This window comes from Schistocerca piceifrons, chromosome 5, assembly GCF_021461385.2.
Source record: "Schistocerca piceifrons isolate TAMUIC-IGC-003096 chromosome 5, iqSchPice1.1, whole genome shotgun sequence".
Lineage (NCBI taxonomy): Eukaryota > Metazoa > Arthropoda > Insecta > Orthoptera > Acrididae > Schistocerca > Schistocerca piceifrons.
The window spans coordinates 218710992-218735025 of NC_060142.1; the positions used below are offsets into that span (position 1 = coordinate 218710992).

At 40.7% G+C, this 24034-nt stretch overlaps 1 protein-coding gene across 1 annotated transcript in view; it reads right to left on the reverse strand.

The window, feature by feature from the left end:
* Positions 1-24034, reverse strand: part of LOC124798902 (spatacsin) — a 369496-nt gene that overhangs the window by 36284 nt on the left and 309178 nt on the right. Inside the window, exon 31 of the mRNA XM_047262433.1 lies at positions 12300-12407. Coding sequence (XP_047118389.1) covers positions 12300-12407 — 108 coding nt within the window. The remainder of the gene's footprint in view (positions 1-12299; positions 12408-24034) is intronic.

Genomic DNA, 24034 nt, shown 5'->3' on the forward strand with positions numbered 1-24034 from the left:
ATGACAACATACTAAAAATCCTGATAAGTGGGGGGATCCATGTGGGGTGGGAGTGCATTTGAAGATCATTTTTTATGTTTTTACTGAATAACTCAAAAACCATAGCCTCAAAACTTAATTGAATTTCCCACAAAAAAGACACTATTCATTTCTTCTTTAGGAATAATAACATGCATGATGAGAGTGAAAGAATATTGAAAATCTTGTGCAATGCACATGCATTGCACCTTAAGTGGTTTTTGTCAGCCAATTAGAGATAGTTTCTCAACCACAAGTGTCCCCCGTATCAAATTGTTCATCATGACTCCCTCTTAAGCACTGGGGTACATTATAAACAATTATTGTGTACACCCTGTATATCTGTTTCTTTTATTTAACTCATTAAAAATAGTTCGTAAAATAGTGTGAGTGCAAAAACAAGGTTTTCTTTGTTTAAAATAAAATAACATTTGCTGCTGCCAGTCAATGTTTTCCTTTATTTATTTCATGCGCGAAGCTTAATTCCCATTACCCCTGTTCACAACACATAAAATATCTTCCTGATTGTTCATTATTGTATGTTACTGTTTTTAACATGTACCGTAGACTGTCAGTTGCATAACTGGTGTATAATATGTGTGAGTTTTTGCATAATAGGACAACAAAAAATCCTTAAGTAAAAGTTATTTCCAAATTTGCTATTATCTATAGAGAAAAATACCACATTAATTACAAGATTTATATATTGCAGTAAAGATACCAAAAAAATGTAGCAGTTCACACATCAAAAACCTCACATATAACTGTCATACACTCCAGACAAATACTGTCTTTCAGAACAGCCTTCCTAACAATTAAATTTACATTTAATGTTCAAAAAATTATATTTTTCAGAAATGCTTTCCTTGATATTGCCGGTCCGCATTTATATCCTCTCTACTTTGGTAATCACCAGTTATATTGCTGTCCAAATCACAAAACTCATTTACTACTTTTATTATTTCAATTCCCGATCTAATTCCCTTAGTATCATCCAATCTAATTTGATTACATTCCATTTAAATTTGTCACTTTAGTTTATGCTCATCTTATAACCTCTTTTAAAGACACAATCCATTTTGCTCAACTGCTCTTCCAAGTCCTTTGCCATCTCTGAAAAAATTACAAAATTGTCACCACCCACCAAAATTTTGATTTTTTTCCGTGAACTTTAATTCTCTTTCCAGATTTCTTCTTGGTTTCCTTCCCAACTTACTCAACATACAGAGTAAATAACATCAGGGGTACATTTAAACACTGTCTAACTCCCTTCTCAACATTACTGAATTTTGTTCAACTCTTATAACTGCTGTTTGGTTTCTGTATGAGTTTTGCCCCTTGTAGTATATCCCTCCTACCTTCATAATTTCAAACAGTGTATTCCAGTCACCACAGTCAAAAGTTTTCTTTAAATGTACAAATGCTATAAATGTAGTGATGTACCTTCACTCATGACATGCATGATTTCATAGATCCTGCATCTACTGTATATAGTTCACAGGCCCACTTACAGGAGCCACTTGGGTGGGCCCCCTAGCACACTCTAGTGAGCCGCCAAAGAAACAGTATCATTTAAACGATTGCAAACGAATGTTCGGCCTATTCTGTACCCTTTCTTACTGTTGTCCAGACAATATGCTCCATGCTATGCACAACCTGTATCTTATGTGTTGCTCTATAAAGTACTATGTTCCACAAATCGTGTTTGTTCTTGCTATAGCAAACTTGGTGACGCGTGAGGGTTATGTTTCCTCTGTGTGTTAGTCTCAGTGCTCAGTCACCTGACAAGCATTTCAATGAAAGAAATAATGCAATGTATCACTGCCCAGCAGCAACCATTCACAGAACGACAACACGTTTTCACCACAACTCTCAGTCAGGTTGCCTCTGTATGTTCAAGGCAGGTTACTCTCCCATCAGTGAAACAATTGTCATTTACGGCATATGATGAATCAGCTGAAGATTAGAACACCTACAAGACATGGTTACACCAGCATTTCCGGTTTTTTTGCGTGGGTGATACAAACCTGTGTAGGGCTTGCTTTTTTCCTTTCCTGTTGTGCCAACTTGTGCATTTGCAAGACCCAGCCAGCTTATAATTTGATGAAATGTGCAAGCTTCTCTCAATCTGTTATTGTGACAGAATGCATATCATTGTAATGCACATAGAATTTTACCATTGTCAGAAATGCCCAAACCAAACTTACAAAGCCTGGGCTTCAGAATTACATGGGTTGAGCCGCTATTGACAATTTGTCACTAGTACCCATTACAAATCTTACACTGATTACATAGCGCATGATATTATTTGTCTGACCACACATAAGGGAAGTCCATGAAAAAGCACTTCAATGTGAGAATCCGATGGTTACAGATATAGCACAGTCCACTGAAGTATCACGGGCCGCAGGCGATCAGATTGCTGCATGGGGACAGGTACTGAAAGTTGGTCAGTCAACCCCTGTTAGGCACGCTGCAAGTGTTCAGTATGATGTGGTAGCTATGGCATCAGTACACCCTTTGACTCAGCGTCACATGGGGCAGCACCAGTTATGGCCACAGCAGCAACAGGCTGTGTCACAACAGCAGCCGCATGGCCCCCTTCCGTCTTGCCCATACAGCTTCATCCAATACAAGCATGTTCCAAGCCCTAAGTGTTGGGCTGTTTGCAGCAAGTGTTGAAAGAAAGGTCACGTTGCATTGGTGTGTAACTCATCTTCAAATGTGGTGGACACAGTAGTGCTGATGGAGATAAACTGTAACTCTATAATGGCTCTCTTCCCAAACAAATTGTTTATTGATTTGTGTGTTTGGCAAACTGCCAAAAATCCAAGTAGACACTGAAGCTGCAGTGACTTTAGTAAATGCATACACATATGTGGACTTGGGCTCACCTCCCCTCACACAGGTTTCATGGAAGTTGGTTGCATAGAATAAATAGCAGTTTCCAATCCTAGGTCAGTTACCCACTCCCGTCTCTTACGAATTTGTTGTTCACCCTCTCACCTCCCTTGTTGTGGATCATTCCCATACTGCAGTCCTGTTCGGGTTAGTTGTGTTAAATGCTTTTGGGTTCTCCATTGCTGATGAGATAAATTTAGTATAAGATCAAGTTCCATAACAGCAACTGGAGTCCCTCTGATCTGAGTTTTCGTCTCTGTTTTCCCCTGGGCTTGGTTGTGCAACCAGTTTTAAGGCCCCCATTACCATGAAAGAGTCTGCCCGCCCTCTTTCTTTCTTTTTTTCCCCCTGGGCACAGTGAGTGCCCATCACATCACACAACTCTGTAATGGCTGAATTAGATTGTTTGATGTCACTTGATGTTATTCACCTGTTTCTTCCGGCGAATGGGCTACACCACTAGTCATCATTAAGAATCTGACAGAAAGCTTCGCCTCTGCAGCGACTTCAGTGTCGCAATTAACACACAGTCCACGATGGATATATACCCTACACCCCATCCTCATGAGTTCCTCCACTTCTTTTCCATAGTTGATTTGCCGAGAATGTAAACCCAATGTCCCTTACATGAGGCCTCTAGGTACCTTCTCATTGTCAATACACCTTTCAGCCTATACCAATTTCAAAGCCTGCCTTTTGGTGTCGCTAGCGCACCCCAATTTTTCAGCATCTTTTAGAACAGTTGACGGTCTCTGTACCAACCTCCTTCAATTACCTTAATGATATTGTTTTTTTGGGGTCTTCCACTGAAGACCATCTCAGTAATCTCCAATCACTGTTTTCTGTTTTTCAATATACTGGTCTCAAGTGCAATCATGCAAAGTTTCAATTTTTTTCAGCCAGCAATTGAGTACCTAGGTTTTGAGGTTTTTCATGCAGGGGGTCAAGCCATTGCATCATCATGCTGCCGCAATTGCGGTTTTGCCACAGTCAACCTCCGTTAAGAAACTGCAGGCATATCTAGGTAAAGCTGCATACTACCATAAGTTTTTATTGCACACATCCACTGTTGCTCAGCACCTGCACATGCTTTTGCGTAAAAATGTGGCTTTTTTCTGGTCTGCAGCACGTAATCGAGCATTCACTTTGTTTAAATCTAAGCTTCAACATGTCCCGTGTCAAGCCACTTTTCCTCTGGGTTAGCATCTCGTGTTAACTGCAATTGCCTCTCAGCATGGTCTTGGCGCAGTGTTGGTGCACAAATACATGGATGCGTCTGAAAGACTCAATGCTTACGCTTCGAAGACTGTAGCTTTTGCTCAGCAGTGACACTGTTAGATTGAAAAGGTGGCTTTAACAATTATGTTTGCCCTCAAGAAATTTCATATCTTCTTGTATGGTTCTAAGTTTACCATTTACTCATGGCTCACAAGCCATAGGTTACTCTTTTTAGCTCCTCAGTTCCCATCCCGGCATTTTTTGCTGCTGTAGACTATCTTCCTCTCCCTTTATCATTATCAGAGCTATTACTGGTGGACGGCACAACACACCAATGCTGATGCCTTATCTCAGCTTCTGATCGGGCCACACCCGGAGTTCACTCAGTATGAGTTGCTTTGTTTCTACTTAAGTACTGAGAACCAGAATGTGGTTGATGGCTTTCCCATCACTAGGGCCACAAAAGCATCAGCCTTCGCCACAGATCCTATATTTAGTTGGGTCCTCTCTTTTGTGCAGCACGGTTGGCCAGAAAAACCTCCAGGTCATGCCTTGGATCCCTTGTTTAATTACTTCTCCCTCCAGCACCACCTTTCTGTGTTTCACAGAGTTCTTTTGTTAGCTATGGAGGACACTGCTTCCCAGGTTGTGATTCCTGCTTAGTTACACTGTAATGTACTGTGGCTTCTGCAAGTCGGTCATTGGAGGACCCCTCGCACCAAAGCTTTGGCCCACCTGCATGTATGCTGGCTGGGTACAGATGGGGATATTAATGTGGCTTATCACCGCTTGAACTCACTATGTTCAGCAATAGGCGGTCCCGCGGGTGTCTTTTTACCCCTGGCCGATGCCACAGTGACTGTGGGGCGGTCTACTTTTTGATTCTGCTGGGCCCTTCCTACGTCAATATTGGCTCACCATAGTGGATGCCTGTTCCAAGTTTCCCTAAGTGGTGCATTGTCTGTCCACATCCACAGTGACCACTATTTCGGCTCTGTCTAAGATTTTCTGCAATTGAGGGACTTCCATATACAATGAATGCTGATAAGAATTTACATCTTTTTGTTGTTTTTGATGTTCACCACTAACAGCTCTCTCATTTCATCCTCAATCTAGTGGTGAGGCCGAACACATCATTCAGATTTTAAGACTCAGATGTGGAAGTATGTGTCTGGCAGGTCCCCTGAAGCTGCTTTAGACTGTTTTTTGAGTTTGTACTGTCTCATTCAGGTGGGGTACAAGAGCCCAGCAGAGCGGCAACATGTATGCCAAGTATGGATCCTCTTCACCTGCTGCAACTGATGACATACCCACAGGCATCAGTGGCTGCACGATGGTTCTGGCTAGTTGCATCTGACTGGGCTTGTGGTTTCAGCCACTGCCTGAACTGGGTTCCTACCACCATTGAGCCTCACCGGGGCTAGTGCCTGTGCTTCGTCTGCACTCCTGAGGGTGGACGTCCTGTCACTTTACCAGCTGCGGTCATGCCCAGAGGATTCTGTTCTGGAGCATCCAATACCTCTCGCATTGCTGATGCCTGTTTCTATATTGCAGGCGATAGCATCACAGTGGGGGTCACTGCCTGGTAGATCGCTGTCTGGGGTTCCTGCCTCTATCCCCATTCCTAGGCTGCCATCCCCGGTCTTGCCCTATGGCCTCTCACGAGACGGAGACGGTGGGCAAACCACCCCTCATCACTTCTGCCCCTATTTGCCGGCGCCTGTCTGTCACATGCTGCAGTAGCCGCCGCATTCGGGTGATGGAAGGGATGTCAGCACAGTCACTAGTGTTTTCCATTACATAATCTGAGGACCTTGTGAGATCAGAGCTATTTTATTTCCTTCTTCTGCATGGTACCAGTGCTGTTTTCAGTACCAGGGCTATTTTCTGTACCAGTGGTTTTTCTGTATTTTTCACTTTTTTTTAACAATGTATTATTTTTCTGTATCTAGTGTTTTTCTGTACCCATTGAAGGGAGGAGTGATGTACCTTCACTCATGACACATGCGTTTCAGAGATTGTGTGTCCATACAATTCACAGGCCTCCTAACAAAGGCCACTTGGATTGGCCCCCAGGTGCATTCTGGTGAGCTGCCAATGAAACTGTATTATTTAAGTGACTGCAAATGAGTGCCCAGCCTATTCTCTACCCTGTGTTACTGCTGTCCAGTCAATGTGTTCAGCGCTATGTGCAACCTGTATCTTACGTGTTGCTCTATAAAGTACTATGTTCCAATAACAGTGTTTATTCTTGCTACAGCATGTAGTTTTGCCTTTCTTCAACATATCTTCTAAGAGATGTTGTAAGGTTGTTCCTACATTCTTTCTGGGAAGCAAACTAATATTCCAAGTTTTACCATTCTTCTGTAAATCATTTGCAACCATGTTTTATTAAACCAATAATTTGGTAATAATCACATTGTCAGCACCTGCCTTCTTTGTAATTGGAATTATTACATTGCTTCTTGAAGTCTGACAGTATTCTTCCTATGTCATATACAGGGTATTTGACTATTATAGGTACTAGTGAAATGGGTGAATAGAGGACAATAAAACAAACAAATAATCATAATAAAGCTAGGTCTGGAAACCAATGGGTTCCCTGATATGATGTACCCACAATGCAGTCATGCCAATGTTGCAACACTGTTAATGTCTAAAGTTACCTTCATTTCAAAACACTGCAAGTGAGGCATAAATTACATCATGATAAACTGCCCTCATTTGATTTTATCATCATTCAGATACCTCACAGCTGGTAAACGGCATTTCAACAACAAGTGTATTGGGCACGGCCCTCCAATTCCATGGCCTTCAAGGTTCCCCAACTTCAACCCATTGGATTTTTTTTTGTGTATTTAAACGTTTTGGAGTAATCTGGGCCTGTTGATAGTGCTGATGATCTTTGGGAACACAATGTGGATGGTTGTCAATGCATTCAGAACATACTTGGGATTTTTGAACAGGTACAGGCGTTGACAAGCAGACATGCTGATGGCTGCCTTCACATGAACTGAGATGATATGGAATAACTGATGCATTAGATTTGTCCTCAAGTGTATATCTGCGGTTTGGATCCTTGGGGACTGAGGAAAAGCCAACTACTTCAAGGATCTAGCTTCGAGTTAAATCGTTCTGTGCTCTGTCAAATTTTTCTCACCATATCATACCTCTACTTCAACTTCATTTACTTTCTATCTCCTTTCTGCAATATGGACATAAAGTTCATTTCTCATGTGCAGCCCTTCTATGATGTCTATGACTCTACAGCCTTGCATTTGCGCTCTAACCATTCCTTAGACATCTGCACTTTCTGTCAATCTCACATTTTAGATATCTGTATTTTCTATTGGCTGCTTCCATTGCTGCTATTTTATTTTTCATTCGGTTATAAATTAAATTCTTCTATGATATCCAATGACTTCTACCAAACCTTGCCTTTTTGTCTATCTGATTCGCAGCTGTCATCACTATGTCATCTCTTGAAGCCACCCATTCATCTTCTATGGTCTTCCTTTCTCCTGTTTCAATCAATTGGTGTGTTTGCAAAATATGCTGGAACAAATAATAGTTCCACTTTCTGCCACCAGGTGAAAATATGGCACTATAACCAGTCAGTGTGTGAAATGTTTCCTGTTTTGACGCCAGTATGCTGTCTGTCGTTTGGCAATGCATGTTAATATCTTTTGTGAAGTGACTATTGGTGTAAAAGGTTAAGAAGGTTGAAGTTGTCTGTACAAAATGCAATGGCTATTGAGAAGAAAGATTCTGCATTATTGGTAAAGTTGTGTTACCTGAACAGCAGCAATAATAGCAAGAATATCGCTGACAGAAACAGCTGCAAAGAGGCTCCACACCAATAAATGGACTAAAGAATACAGTTAACAAATTTTAAGAAACAGGTGAACTAGGTGGTGCAGCTGGGAAAGGGAGGTGCCCCATTTCCATGGCAGCTGTTGTTGAATATGCTATAGCTAAAGCCAACCATGCCTTGAATTCTCCATCCAGTGCTTGAGTTGTCACACAGGAATTCTCTCTTGCCTAGTCACCAGTTCAAAAATTTTGTGGCACACTTTACACTGGTATCCCTACAAGATTCAGAATGTGTATCAATTGAAGCTCCGAGATAGGCTACAATCCCGTGACTTTGCCCTTCATTTATTGGCACACATAGAAGGAATGACGTTTGGCTGGGGAATATTCTTTGGGTGGACGACGCAAATTTTACTCTGCCTGGTTCTGTGAATCCTCAGAAACTCGGGTGACTAAGTGGTGTGATTCCACAAGGTTCTTTGTTCTTGGTCCTTTTGGGGAGATGACACCTCACAAGCTTTTCAGGTGAACAGTGATATCCGCGCATTATAAGGACCATCTTGTGCAACACAATTCCAGCTTGCAAGAACGCATCTGTGTCCACACCACTATTTTCATGCAAGATGGGGTGACACAACATGCAACTTGCCAGTTCAAAGATTTGCTTTGACAAATGTTTAACAATGACCGCAGCAGCTCTAGGCAATTTCAAGATGTGTGGTCTTCCAGATCTCCCAACTTAAATCCATGTTACTCCTGGTTCTGGGGATATCTGAAAGATTATGTCTATCAGGGATGTATCCAGATGCTTTCTGATCTGAAAGGTAGCATACGAAAACATAACGCTCTGATTACACTGGATATGCTGCGAGCAAATGTCAACCAGCCTGTATTACGGATGCAGCATGTTGCTCAGTCAAGAAACAGTACTGAACACATGTAACTTGTAACTATATGCTAATAAATGCTAATAAATGTGCTGGAACCACTGTTATCATGTGTTTGACCATTCCTCCACTTTCCCTGCACCCGCACTACGTCCGGACTGGGTAGAGCTCTTTTCTTTTTATCTGGTGGCGGAAAGTTATATTATTATATTCTTCAGCATACTCCAAAAGTTCACTGATCAAGGTGGAACATATTTATGATGTGAATGTATGCTTTCCCGGCGTATACAGCTGGCGAAGAGTTCTCGGGCTTCCAGCCGGGTGGCAGTGTCTTCAAACTGCGACGTTTCGACGAGTGACATACTCTTCATCTTCTGGCGAAGTGCCAAGACTTTGCGGATGCCAGTCCCTTTATACCTGCGGTGTGCCCCCCACCACCTGGCCGCGGGAGGCTGGGTCCAGAGAAGCTTCGACGTCACCTCCTTGTTCACGAAAGTACCGCTACAAGACGCCTTGGCGCTCCTTAATCAGCACTTCGAGCCTGAAACAGTGAAGCTCTTTGAATATGCACTTACGACCACCTACTTCAAGTGCAATGGAGAGCATTATGAACAAGTGGATGGAGTGGCCATGAGATCTCCCCTTGCTCCAGGGATCGCGAATATTTATATGGAAGACTTTGAGGAGGTGGCACTACAAACTGCTCACCGTAAACCCAGGCACTTCTTCCGCTATGTGGACGACACTTTCGTGATTTGGCAGCATGGCAGGCAGGCACTGGAGGAGTTTATGGACCACCTAAACGGCATACATGAGAATATCACCTTCAAGATGGAAGTAGAAGAGAATGGCTGTATTCCATTACTGGACATACTGATCAGGAAGAAAGCGGATGGCACGCTGGGCCATTCAGTATATAGAAAAAAGACGCACACAGACCTGTACCTCCATGCAACCAGCTGCCACCATCCGGCGCAATGCCAGTCAGTACTGACCACCTTGGTACATAGGGCGCATGTCATTTGTGACAAAGAAAGCCTCTCAGACGAATTAAACCACCTAAGAGAGGTATTTCGGAAAAATGGGTACAGTGAAACACAGATTAGCAGGACCTTCAAGAGGAGACAGGCTGACAAATTTCAGGAAGAGGAAGAGGAAGTTAACAAGAGACTCGCCTTTCTTCCATATTTGGGGCCCACATCAGCCAAAATCGGGAGGCTATTAAGAAAATCAAACATAAATACCGTCTTCCAACCACTGCCGAAGACGAAAGAGCTGCTGGGCTCAGCTAAAGACCCACTCAAACTAAACACACCTGGTATATACAGCATTGCATGCGAATGTGGTGTGCAATACATTGGTCAAACGCAGCGCTGCATCTCTAAAAGGTGCGAGGAACACATCAGGCATGTTCGACTTGGACAGATGGAGAAATCTGCTATAGCTGAACATAGCATCAAAGAAAACCACACCTTTGATTTCGAAAACACCAGGGTGCTGTGCCGAGCCGGGAGCTATTGGGATAGCGTCATTAAAGAATCAATAGAAATACGGGTCCACGAGAATCTTGTGAACAGGGATGAAGGCTATCAACTGAGCACGGCCTGGAATCCAGCATTAGCCGCAATATGCCAGGAACGCAACAAGAACCGTCCAGCTCACGAGACGCGATCAGAATGCTCTGACGGAGACACGAACGGCGCACCCGCTTCCCCTCCACCCTGCCCGCCGGCTCCTCTGGACCCAGCCTCCTGCGGCCAGGTGGTGGGGGGCACACCGCAGGTATAAAGGGACCGGCATCCGCAAAGTCTCGGCACTTCGCCAGAAGATGACGAGTATGTCACTCGTCGAAACGTCGCAGTTTGAAGACACCGCCACCCAGCTGGAAACCCGAGAACTCTTTGCCAGCCATATTTATGTTGTTTCAGCATCCTATGATGTATACCCTGCATTAATCTGACCACAGCTCCCTTTTCCCCCGTACTTCATTAGCTCTCACTATATCTAACTTGAACTTTGAATCTGTCGAAATGATTAAGGGATCTAACATTTCATGCTTTTTTCCCAGTGACAATATTCTTGTGAGTTGTCTCCACCAAGAGATCAAAATGGGTGAATATTTTGCCACTGGAATAGTTTAGTTGAGGGGATAGCATCATCATTTAGCTATAAAGTAGAGCTACATGCCCTCAGGAAAAATAAAGCCTGGAGTTTCCCCTTGCTTTCAGCCATTCACATTACCAACGCAACAAAGTATATTTTATAACATGAAAAAAATGTGCAAATGTAAATTCAAACAGGGACCTGCCCCTTTATTTAGATGACAAAATTCAAATGAGTGTGGCACATATAAAAATTCAAGTACAACCTCATCTCCTACCTAATCTCTTTACAATGGCAACTTTAATGCATGGCTGAATCACCAGTATTTAATCTAGCAGTCAGCTACAGTTACATACTGTAGTATATTAGCTGTTTATCAAGCTGTTTCTTTCACCTTTCAATGAATGTTTTATAACTAGATCAATCTCACAGATTTGACTATGATTCAGTCAACTGTTTTCTCTACACTTTAATGAAAACAAAAAAATCACATAATAGATTTAACACTGTTGCACTATAAATAAAATCCACATTTATAACTTTCATAGATTTAGATGAAGTTTTTGACAATGTTGCCTGGAATATGCTCTTCAAAGTTTGGAAGGTATCAGTGATAAATAGAAGGAATAAAGGGTTATCTACAACCTGTGCAGAAACCAAACTGCAGTTATAAGAGCCGAATGCTGTGAGAGGGCAGCAGTGGTTTAAAAGGAATTGAAACAGGTTTACACCCTATCCCCAATGTTATTAAATCTGTACACTAAGCAAAGCTGTGAAGGAAACAAAGAAGAATTTTGGAAAGGGAATTAAAGTTGAGGGAGAAGAAATAAAAACTTTTGAAGATTTGCTGATGAAGCTGTAGTTCTATCAAAGATGGCAAAGGACTCTCTCAACAGCAGCTGAAACAAATGGACAGCATCTTGAAAAGAGGTTATAAAATGAACACCGACAAACATAAAACAGAGGTAATGAATGTAATTAAGCAGTGGTGAGAGAGTTTGATTAGGAAATGAAACCTAGAGAAATATTCTTGTTAAAACCCTTGTCTTTGTCTGATAAACCCAAACTCCAGTATTTAGTTCAGTTTGAGTTGAGAACTTCATAAAGAAAACAATGGAGATGATTTTAGCACAAGGATAACAGGACAATGTGGACACTGCATTGCACAATGGTGTAAAACATCAGATAATTTGATTTGGACTATAAAAATTGCAGCTTTGGAAGTTACAGATGATCATCTAAGATATTTACATTAACAATCATATCTCAGTGTGCTGATGCTAATTCTGATAATTTTCAGGCTTTAACCATAACACAATATTAAATATTATGAATTTAGTTGTGCACTGTGAATTATACCTTGTCAAGTCCTTTTCCAAGCAGAAGTTCAAAATGTGCATTTTCTTTCAGTATCTGGAAAATGTAAGTCATTTCCATATACCGACCAACACCAGTAAGTAAGCGGACCTGGAAAGAAGAGGAATGTGTACCACATCATACTATTTGGATTTTGCACAGTGAGAAAGATAAGGGTCATCATAGGACTGCAAGAATGATATAATAGGAATCTTATGTTATATCTCAAGTGTATTAAAGATAATATCTTTTTTGCAATCTGTAATCAGAATTCTACTAATGCCTGCATGAACCAGTAATTTCACAAAACTATCAAATTGTCCTTACACAAATTTAAATCAGGGCGCAAATGAGATTAAACACCAGACATCAATTGAACGTAAGTTAAAAAGTTGCATCTGAAATTTTTACATAATTCTAAAACAAAAAAATTAAGACACACTATGGGTATATCCCCAGAACTGTGATTTTCATGAGTAGAACTTGTCAATCTGTTAATATTTTTTTAAACCCAAGTGGATTATGAAAGTCGTTGACTTAACAAGGGAAAGTCTAAAACAGTAAAGTGATTAACACAAACAGAATATTACATAATGAAGATTAGATATAGTATTCATTCCACAGATCTGCAGTGAGTGGATCACCAAGAATGTACAATATGGTATAAAACAAGAAAATATAATACATTTTTACAAACAAAGAAGAGAGATGCTAAAGTTCCCTCCACAGATTCAAAATGAAATAGTCCTCATGGAAGTGGAATACCCAAAAGAATCTTAAACAAATTTTCATTTAAGAGGTAATAACAAACTTGCCACAAAAAGTGTAAATGTACAATACACTGAGATCCATGGGATAATTCTTAGGCTAAAGTCAGAATTTATGTAATACTCACACATTATTTGATATTATTACCAAATATATACATGTCAAATGGTTCTACTAAAAAATACGTCAATGGAGTAGAATGAACTGGGCTTTAACTTTCTGTCAATTTTCCTTCATATCAAAATATCCACAAAGGGTAAAGTGTGATCCTTTTTGATGTCCTTCAAAAATTACATATTCAGATTGAGCAGACATGAACTGAAGCAACATGGATAGTGTTTTTACTCCATGAGGCCACATCACAAACATGTCATCCACATATTACAAAAAGCAGAAAGACTTGGATTCTGCTGACTGTAGTGCTTTTCTTTACAGTTTTCCTCAAAATAAGTTGGTCCTAAAGGTGACAGAAGTCTCCCTTTGATGACCATGTCTACATGCTCAAAATATTAATTGGGATTTACACAGTGTGATCCATCCAAAGACCGGAGAACCATATATTAAGCACACTGGTGGAAAGGTCTGAAGTGTCACATTTGTGTCGTACTTGTAGGTCATCATATCTTTGGAAATCGTGGCATGCTTTACTGATATATTTTGCTACTGTTATTTTTTTTTTTTTTTTTTTTTTTTTTTTTTTTTTTTTTTTTTTTTTTTTTTTTGTCTGAAATAGTCAAGGTACTCACAGAAATTTTTATTAAATTTATGAAACTGCCATCCATTTTTCCTATAAGGGATTTATTGTTAGTACTGCATACACTTTACAATATGCCTGATTTTCTATGCTTTTTCATTGCTTGTGTAATTTTGTGTACCAGTTTGTTATCTAAGTGTTTGGTGATAACAAATGTGATTTTATTATCCATGCTAGCTTAACCAGATACTGACAAAAAAATATTTGAAGAAAATATGGAAAGAGAAGAGGAACTGGATGAAGATGAGATGGATTAGGCAATACTGTGAGACAGACAAATTTGACAGAGCACTGAAAGACTTAATTACAAATGAGGATCTTGGACTAGACAACATTATTTCACAATTAAATTCCTCAGGAGAACCATCATGACAAAACAGTTCCAACTGGTATGCAGAATACATGAGAAGGGTTAAATACACTCACATTTGAAGAAGAACGCAATAATTCCAACAGCAAAGAAAGCAGGTCTTGACAGGCATGAGCAGCAGATTAATAAGTCACGGTTGTGAAGTACTACCACAAATTGTCTACAGGACAAAGGACTGAGTGGCAGAAGCTGACCTCAATGAAGGTCATTTTGAGTTTTGAAGAAATGGAGGAACACTTGAAGCAGTAATGACTTTGACACCTATCTTAGAAGATAGGCTGAAGAAAGGCAAACATTTGGAGATTTATACAATACTTTGACAACTGCCATAGCACCAAGGCTGCAGGATTTCAGACCGAGTGCAAAGAACCAACTCGAGACCTAAGTTGGGCAGGAACTGAGAATACCCAGAGATCCATGGAACAAGTAAATGGCAACTGTCCTAGGTGAGATACTCATTATGACAACAATAAATGGACAAGCAAATGACAAGCAGACAGATTCCACAGAGCAATCAAATGACAAATCAAGATTACATTCTAATGAGGTAGAGACAATCCAGATATTAACTGTGCACAATACAAGTAATATCACACTAACCAATCACATCATGCCATTGTATTTATCTCAGCCACACTAAGAGCGTCCCTGGAAAGAGCACGGCCTAGCCTGTTCACTAACCAGTTGTGGGCTCATGCCCAAGTTGCCTGGTGTCTGCCTGAGAAACAGCAATGAGGTTGGTGTTGCATGACTGGTGGCTTTCATCACCACATCACTGTTAACCAGTGCTGCAAGGAGTTCTAAGGCCTTCCATGGACACATGTGAGAATCGACCAATATCGGAGGTCAAAAGTGGATTTGTTTGTGGCACACTATTGCTTTTGACATTTGCACTGATATTATGTGCTACCCACTTGTCTCGGCTATTGTTACTAGCATCCACTGGTAGTTACTCTCATAGCAGCAAACCTAGAGAGCAGTACCTGGTAAGTAACACTCTGGATGATGAGTGCAGGTGATGAGTGAGGGTGGTGACAGAAGGAGAAGCAAAGATCTCGGCTGACTCCCATGGTGTAGTTAATTCAGCTGAGCTGTGATTGATGTGGTTCTGTAGGTACTCAAAGAAAGAGTGTACAAGCTGATGATGTATTAGTAGATTCTACAACTTTTAGCATTTTCTGTTTAAATGTCCATAACCAGTATTCAGGTTCGCCTTTGAAAGATGCATAGAACCGAGGGCTGAAGACATCCTGTACACAGCTGGCCACACAGAAGTCATTGAAGATGACCACTGTGAAATGTAGCCCATTGTCTGAAACCAGTGTGCAGGGTAACCCTCCAATCACCATAACCTGAGCCAGTGAGAGTGGCTTCTCTCGTGGTGGACACCATGCTTCAACATACAGGTACCTTGCATAGTCTACAATGGGTAACCACATATTTCCCAAAAATGGTTAATAAAGTCCAGGTGTATGCAGTTCTAAGGTTGCTGTGGGTGAAAGATTGTGGTTGTGCTACCTGGTGTTCAGCACACACTATGCACCTGAATGTTGTCTTCTTAATATCTCCACAGACTCCTAGCAAGTACACATCTCTCCCAGCTAATGTCTTCATGTGGGATATCCGCCAGAGTCTCTGGAGCAGCTAGCTCATTATTTGTTGCTAAAATTCTGCTGAAATGACCAACCAATGTGTGCCATTGTCTGAGTCCAAGAAAATGACATCATCTATGACAAAGAGCAGTGATAGATGTGTTTCCACCACTTTAGCTCATTGCTCATCCTTCAGATAAAATACGTTTCCCTGATAGGTGACATAGTGCAGATCTGCAACAAGACTGATTCCTGATGAGTGGTGGCAGTGACATGTGCTGCTGTAATGGGCAAGCTTCATAGCATTTGTTTCCTCTGAGTGTTGATGTAGAAACTTAGGGCTTCTTGCTGATCGAATTCTGGGCCCTAGACCCAAGGCAAACATGACAATACATCAGCATATGAATGCTGCACTATCGGATCATGTGCATGGTATAATTATACCAGCTCAGAACACCAACTGGCACTGGAGAAGATGAGTCGTCCATCTGGGTGGCTGGAGCATAGCTTGAATGATGACACCAACAGCTTATGGTTGGTGATTAGGGGCGATATTAGTCCAAATATATAGTCATGGAACTTCTTGATGCAAAACACTAGTGCCAACACCTCTCTTTTGATCTGTATGTAGTTCAATTGTGCTGGAATCAACATCATTGACGCATAGGTGATACGGACTGTTCTGAGCCATCCTCATTCCTGTGTGTTAGTACCATCCCAGTGCCTTAAGGAGAGGTGTTGGCTTCCAGCACTAGGGGGAGTAAGGGGGAGATTGTCGTGAGATGGGGGATGGGTCTTAGATGCATTTTAGCTAGTTAAAGACTTGTTCACAGGCTGAGATTCAGTTGTATTTATCTCCCATCTTGTATACGTGATTTAGGAGTTGCAAGAAGTAAGCAGCCTGTGGCAAGAACTTGGAGAAATAGCTGGGTTTATTCGTGGATGCTTTTAATTCTAGGAGGTTCACTGGTTAGGATAGGGAACCTATGGCTCCCATATATGAATCTGTTGGCTCGATTCCTTCTTTGTGCAGCCAATGACCCGTTCCACTTCTGCTTGAAAAAAAAAACTACACTTCTCTAAATGGCACACACAACCCTGCACCCTGCAAGGTTGTAAAGTGAATGCAGGTGTTTTACGAATATTGCTGCCAGGAGCTCCTGTGACTAACAGATCATCTACATAATTCTTGCTTGTTGGGATATATGGTGTTTCCTGTTCCAAGTACCTATAGAAGATTGTGGACACAGATGCAATGTCACAGGAGAGCTGCTTGTTTCAATGTAATTCAGAAGGTATATTAACTACAATAATGTTTCATGAGTCTAAAGGGAGCTATAAATATGCATCCTCCATGTTGATTTTTGAGAAGTATTCTCCTCCAGGAAGTTTAGTGACGTTGTCTTCTGGCTGTAGCATGTTTGTGCATTGACTGTGGCCATGAAACCAACACATAAGCAGAGTAAGCCACTAGGTTTGTTACTGTATGTGACCAGGGGGATCCAGTGCTCTGGATTTTTTCAGGCTCGACTACCCCAGCATCTTGAAGTCAATCGAATCCTTGTTTGGCTGCTGCATGTAGTGTGACTGGAATAGATCTTACATGCCAGAAATGAGGCACTGCATATGGGTGGATCTTGATGCAGCCTTAAAGTCTGAGGCATACCCTTACTACAGAATAGTCCACTTCCTGGAATGAGACTGCACCTGATATGATCTCAGCTCAACAGTGACAGAAGATCCAAATTATATACTTGTGTTTCAGCCAAAAATATTGGTAGCTGTAGAGTGATCCATGACAAATAAGGTGATGTGATGGATGACCTGTTTATAGGCTGTATTGAGCAAGAACTGACCCTAAAGAGGGATGGAGCTGCCCCATAAGCTACCAAGTGCTGAGAAGGTGGAGACAATTTAGAGGAGCCTGATTAATCGAAGAAACCATTAATCAAAGAAACCATAACCCCAAAATCCACTTAAAAGTGAACAACCAGATAGGAAGTTCTAAGAATTATGTAAAATTTCCACATGAGTGGCCTGTAGGAGCTACTGACTGCAATATTTGTATAACCCCTGCAGTGTGCTTGCTGATGATTGTAGTGGGGCACATGGAGTTTCAGATGTCATGCACACATATGAGATTGATGAATCATGGCATTGCTATCGGCTGGGGGTCACCATGTGTGTTACGTGTGGGTGGAGCCTGCTGTGGTACCTCAGTCACCGAAACTTCTCATCTCGCCATAAGGTGTGCATTAGTTGCTTGGATGAGTCTGAATAAGTGTTGGTGCTTAAGACCTCCTGTAGCCATGGGTTGTCCAGTTTCAGTGCTGCTGTACATACCTTCAAATCTGGAGCTAGCTGAAGAATAATGTTGTAAATTGAAGAGTCCCTATGAGAAACTTGGCATCCTGGATTTGTACAAGTGAAATAACTTTAGCATCTCAGTCATGGCGTGACTGTCTTGGTTGTTTGTGGTAATGGTGGAATTCTACCCTCGATGCGACCACAAAGTACCTCCCTGTAAATAGTAATTAGTTGAGAGCATGCATATATCTGTGATTGAGTGCACAGCTGTGTTGGATATTATACTAACTTCCTGAGTAGGAAAAATGTGTTCGGTAATGCTCATGACAGCAACAACCATCCCTGCAATGCATCTTTCATGACCTGAAACAATGAGAAATATTGTTCAGGCAATGCAAGTATGTGTCCTGAAATTCCTTAGCACTGTTCAAAGACTCACAAGAGAGTGACAAGAAGACAAACAGCCTCCAAAGAGCAACCAAGCGAGCAACTAAGGTGATGCAGTAACTGAGTAGACAGAATCTGGTGTCAAGCATGATGTCAGCTGTACACAACAGTAGCAAAAACCAGGATGATGGGTTACTGGCCATGCAGACACATTTATCTTGACTGCAATGAGAGCATTGGTCAAAACATTCATCTCAGAACTTTTTGGTGGCATAGTCTTGGCAACTGCAGCACTTCACATGTACTGACACCACCTATCGGCCATCAAGTCCATTTTTTTCAATAGACATTCCAATTCACTTCACTTTACGTGAGATCTTCAAATACTTGACCCTTGTGGCAAAAGGTGCTGTATCCCCAGAGTGCACCATGTCTATTACAATCTCCTAAGAGGAAAATGGATGCAGTAGTTCAGCAATAAGCTCTTTTATGAACTCATCATCAATGGGCTCATGGGTAAGCTATACAGAGAACATGATGACGTGAATGTGGGATTTCATCCTGACAGCTACTGCTTGTAGTGTTGTGTCAAGGTCGCAGGTGAGGAGTGGAATGTGTCCTTCACAAACACTCCTACTTCACCTTTCATCCTGTAGTCAATAAGGCTGTCTTGCTTGTGAAGGTGATACCCAGTAAGTACAGCTACATCCATATTTTTAAAAAGGTTCTCCAGGAGACAGAGGCAAAAAGGTCCATCTTGTACAAGGAGTGTCAGTCCTTACAAATGGGTCCTGTATCCATTTATATTCCATTGAAATTTGAAAACCATATTAGCACTGCAGTTTTAATTTACTCCCATTATTTGAGATGGAATTGACTTGAATTTTGTAGTTTCATCCTTCTTAGCACCAATCTTGAACAACTCGAAGCTGAAAGTTTAAATGAATGCACGGTTGTGTTTGCTCAAAGATTTACACAAAGATGACAACACCACATACATTTTATTCTGTGTGAAGCTCATTTTTAATTATGGTGAGCAGTTTTTAAACTACAGACAGATTTTTAGCACAACCATACAAGCCAGATATAAGAATATTTAACAGTCGCAGTCCAGTGAAGTTGAATGTCCTACTATGGTAAAAAAATAATGTTCACATTTACAAAAAAACATGACAGATTACATTTATCACTGTCCTTTACTAGTTTATTAAAGCCAATTACACTTAGGTAGTCCACTGAGTTCAACCCTTAACACGCATCACTGAGTCGAACAATAGCTCAATCTGATTACAATTAATGTCCACATACTTTTTGATGACATCACAGTGCAATTAAAAATGTCTGTTAATATAGGTTATGGATATCACTCAAAAGTAAGTAGAGTTCTTCAATTTGATGGTGACCAGAGCATGTATAGGAGATACATAATAGTGATGTGAAACAACAACAAGAGCACCGCTGACACAGATGTTACTCATTTACTCATAGGCTTTCAAATAGTGAACTGGAAATTCAGGCGTAAGAAGAAACTGTTATTTTGAAAAATACATAATGCTCCAGACATTCTTAATGGTTTTTTTTTTTTTTTTTTTTTTTTTTTTACGAACTGCAAGAAATAATGTAATTTTGATTTATAAAAAAGGTTTTGATCAGAACTTGAGACACTATTACCCTTATGTGATTTGAATCCCCTTGTTTATATGAATGAGTACCATTTTGCAAATTAGAGTGAGTTACATGAAATTATTAATTGGCAAGTTAATCAGTCAATGCTGCATGTCTTCAGTACAAAAACATACGGTACCAAAAGTATGTCTTCAGTACAAAAACATAAGGTACCAAAAGTATGTAGTCAAAGTTCGGAATCTAACAGCAGTTATGACAAAATCTGCAATGAAAAACTGCATTGGCCTAGAACTTAGATATTAATTACTGCAGAAGGTAATCAGTTTTAGATAAGTGAAAGAACTTTACATGAAAGTCAGAATGCTGAGATTTCTGTTGGTGTGGGTCATTACATTAAATTATGCTGATAGCTCAAAAATTTCCTATTTATCAAACTATAGTGCTAGCATCAATTAGTTATAACTTTTTGTTATGAGTGCCCTAATGAAAACTAATTACACCAATGGAATCAAAGCAGCCAAAATAATAATATGAGTAACAAATTCCAGAGGAATCCGGTCTACATAAGAAACTGAGATTTTCACGTAGGTGTTACATGACAACAGATAAACATGTTGAAAATAACATAAAAATTAGCAAAAAAATGTTTATTCATGGGAGTAGAAAAACATAACAGATGGGGAGGACCCATATGCTATAACACACTTTGTTAGGCACATGGTGACGCACTGGAAGAGAGAGGGGTAGTGGAGGGGTTGTCTGGGTCTGGTGACGAGGCATCTAGCTTCAGGATGTCCACCCCATTAGTCAGATGTGAGTATATGACATTTGATGGCGCCCAGGAAGCTTGTGAGTAGACTGCTGTTATAATTTCAATGCCCCTTTTCCTTCAAGTTCAATGGGAAAGGGAAGTTGGGAGAAACTCTGTTTTGGGGGTACCTTTTCTATAGTCTGATTTAAAGTAGTTGTCACTTGACAGGCAACGGGCTGCAGAGCTCCTGCCGGCGCTGTCGGCTGCCACTGCATTGCCACTTCGCTCTGCTGAGCTGACTAAGGCATTGTGCCAGTCAGTCCATTGGTTTATTTGTGGTGGGAGCCCTGCAGCCCGTTGCCTGTCAAGTGAGCTGTTGTAGACATGCGGGTGAGAGATTTGAGTGACTTGTAGCTTTGCGTGTCTGATGAAAGCAGTCGCAAGAGAGGGAGGCCGAGGCTGCACACTCCTCGGAAACCTCCAAAAAGTGGTGGACATGGCATCGTTATACGCAGTAGGCACGTGAATACGTGTGTTCCTTAAGGGAGTATTTTAAGAGAGAGAGGGATGCAGGAGGGCCTCTCGTTCCTTTGGATAAGGTGGTGGAGCGAACTGCAGCTGCACTGCAAGTTAGCGAACGATCAGTAATAAGAATCTGCAAGGAGAAATTCACAAAAGAAGGCTTGAGTGAATCATCTAAATTGGAGACACCTGGGAAAAAGAGGCGACTAGAGAAGAGGGTCACAAAACTTGATTCTTTTCAAGAAGATACCATTCGTCATCAAATATACGCATTTTATTCGAGGAAGGAGTATCCAACATTCAAAAAACTACATGCTACCCTCACAGCGGCTGACCTGTTTCAGGGTAGTAAATCGTCTTTGTTACAAGTTGTGAAAATGTTTGGATTCCGCTATAAATCCATCTCTGGCAGAAAGTTACTAATGAAACGCCAAGACAGTGCAGCCTGGCGATGTCACTTTCTTAGAGAATTAGTGGGGACAAATTTTGATGATATCATTTGGCTTGATGAAACGTGGGTGAATGCAGGACACAGTTTAAAAAAAGGCTGGACAGATGGTACCATCAGCGGTAGTATGGCAGCTCCGATCGGCAGAGGAAAAAGGATAACTGTAGCACATGCCGGAAATCCAAAAGGTTTCATTCCAAATTGTCTGCTGCTATTCAGTTCAAATAAGACCTCTGACTACCATGAAGTGATGAACCACAATACTTTTGTGAAATGGTTTGAAGACTGTGTGCTCCAGAACTTAGCAAAAAACTCTATCATTGTTATGGATAACACTCCTTATCACTCAGTAATACAAGATAAAGCACCCACAAAGGCAACGAGGAAAAACGACATTGTTAGCTGATTACATAAACATAAGGTACAGTTCAACAGTAATTTACCAAGGGCAGAATTATTAGAACTTGTATCACAACACAAGCCAAAGAACCCAATTCACATTGTGGATGAAGTAGCAAAAAAAAATGGTCATAAAGTGCTCAGATTGCCTCCTTACCATTGTCATTTCAACGCAATAGAGCTGATTTGGGCTCTGGTTAAACAGCATGTTGCCGCAGAAAATAAGAAATTCACATTAACCGAAGTGGAACATCTTTTGAAAGAGGCAGTTGAAATTGTGATATCGGAAGACTGGCAGAAGGTAGTGCATCACGTGAAAGGAGTGATACAGGACGCATGGAACAATGAAGGTATCTTACAACAAAGTGTCGAAGACTTGATTATATCTGTCAATACGAGCAGTGACACGGATAGTTCCTCTGACTCTGAATTAAGCGGTGTTTTCGCATTGTCTGATTAGTGTGTAGTGTACTTACTGCCATTAAATATTGTGTTTGTGAATTTATTTCGATTAATTCTTATTCTTGTTGTGAGACTAAGAAATACTGTTGGCCAGCTCTCATCATCTCCTTACGGTAAGTTAGACTTAATTTTAATTCTATTTCATTTTGTATATTCACCAAGATGTCATTCAATGTGTGTACTAGTTTTCAAGATTTGCAATCTAAAGAAGAAAACTTTTCCGGACGCGAAAATTTCTCACACTTCAATAGTTAATGTAACAACAGCCCTAATTAAAATTAAGAAAAGATATTTGATATGCTTATAGATACCACTGAGACCAATATTGTACGTAAATTTCAAACTATTTACATAATATTTATAGGAGATAGAGATTTTAAACTTCATACTTGTTTTGAATTCAGTACTGATAGGGTTGCTTAAAAACACTGTTTTTAGAAATTTATATACAGGAAACGTAATGCATTACAACAACTTTTAAGGATTCTTTGCCGAGTGCATTGTTTTGGTAATGAATGGAAGAAAATATTTTGCTGTGACACCAATAGTTTTTCAGTAATGACATGATAAGTAAGAAGCTGTTTGCGAATCGAGAATTTAAATGGTTTCAAACAAATTAACGTAACTCTTGTCCTAATTAAAATTAAGAGTAGATATTTGACAGATTGAGAGACATTGTAGAAATATACATCATATGTGGGTTTGAAATTTTTTACTTACTTTTTGTAGAAGATACGTGCCTTAAAACGATTTTCTATCGCCCGGGGTAGCAGTGCACTGAGGCGGCTGTCTCCAGCCTGTGCTTGACGTGACAACGACACAACTTCACAGCGCAAATGTCAAGTGACAACTACTTTAAATCAGACTATAAGCTGAAATTTTGTCTTTCTCTTGCATATAGTTGCCTGGGTTGCTGAGTCTTTTCTGTGTTTGCTTTGGCAGGTACAGGCGTAAATACAGTGCTGGTGGTGGGTACTGTTTTGCTGGACATCATTTGCATCACAGTGCTTACTGTAGTGACAGATATCTTCACTAAGAAAGCATAAGGAGTGCCAAAGAGTGGAGGCTTTGTCACCTTATATTCGTTCTTGTCATCAGCATATGTAAGGGATCTACTTTGTCACTTTTATTTTCTGAATTTTGCATTCTTTAGTGAATAATGAGCACTCGCAGCTCCAGACTGAGTGGCTCTCAGAGCAGTTGATGGCATATTTCTGGAGACAGGCAGTCACATTTCCTGCAAGTTGCTTCATCTCCCCATCTCAGTCTTGTGTGGCCAAATTGTTGACATTTGTAACATCTCACAGTGCTAGGTATGTAAGGCCTAATCTTAAATCAGAGGACCCTGTCCT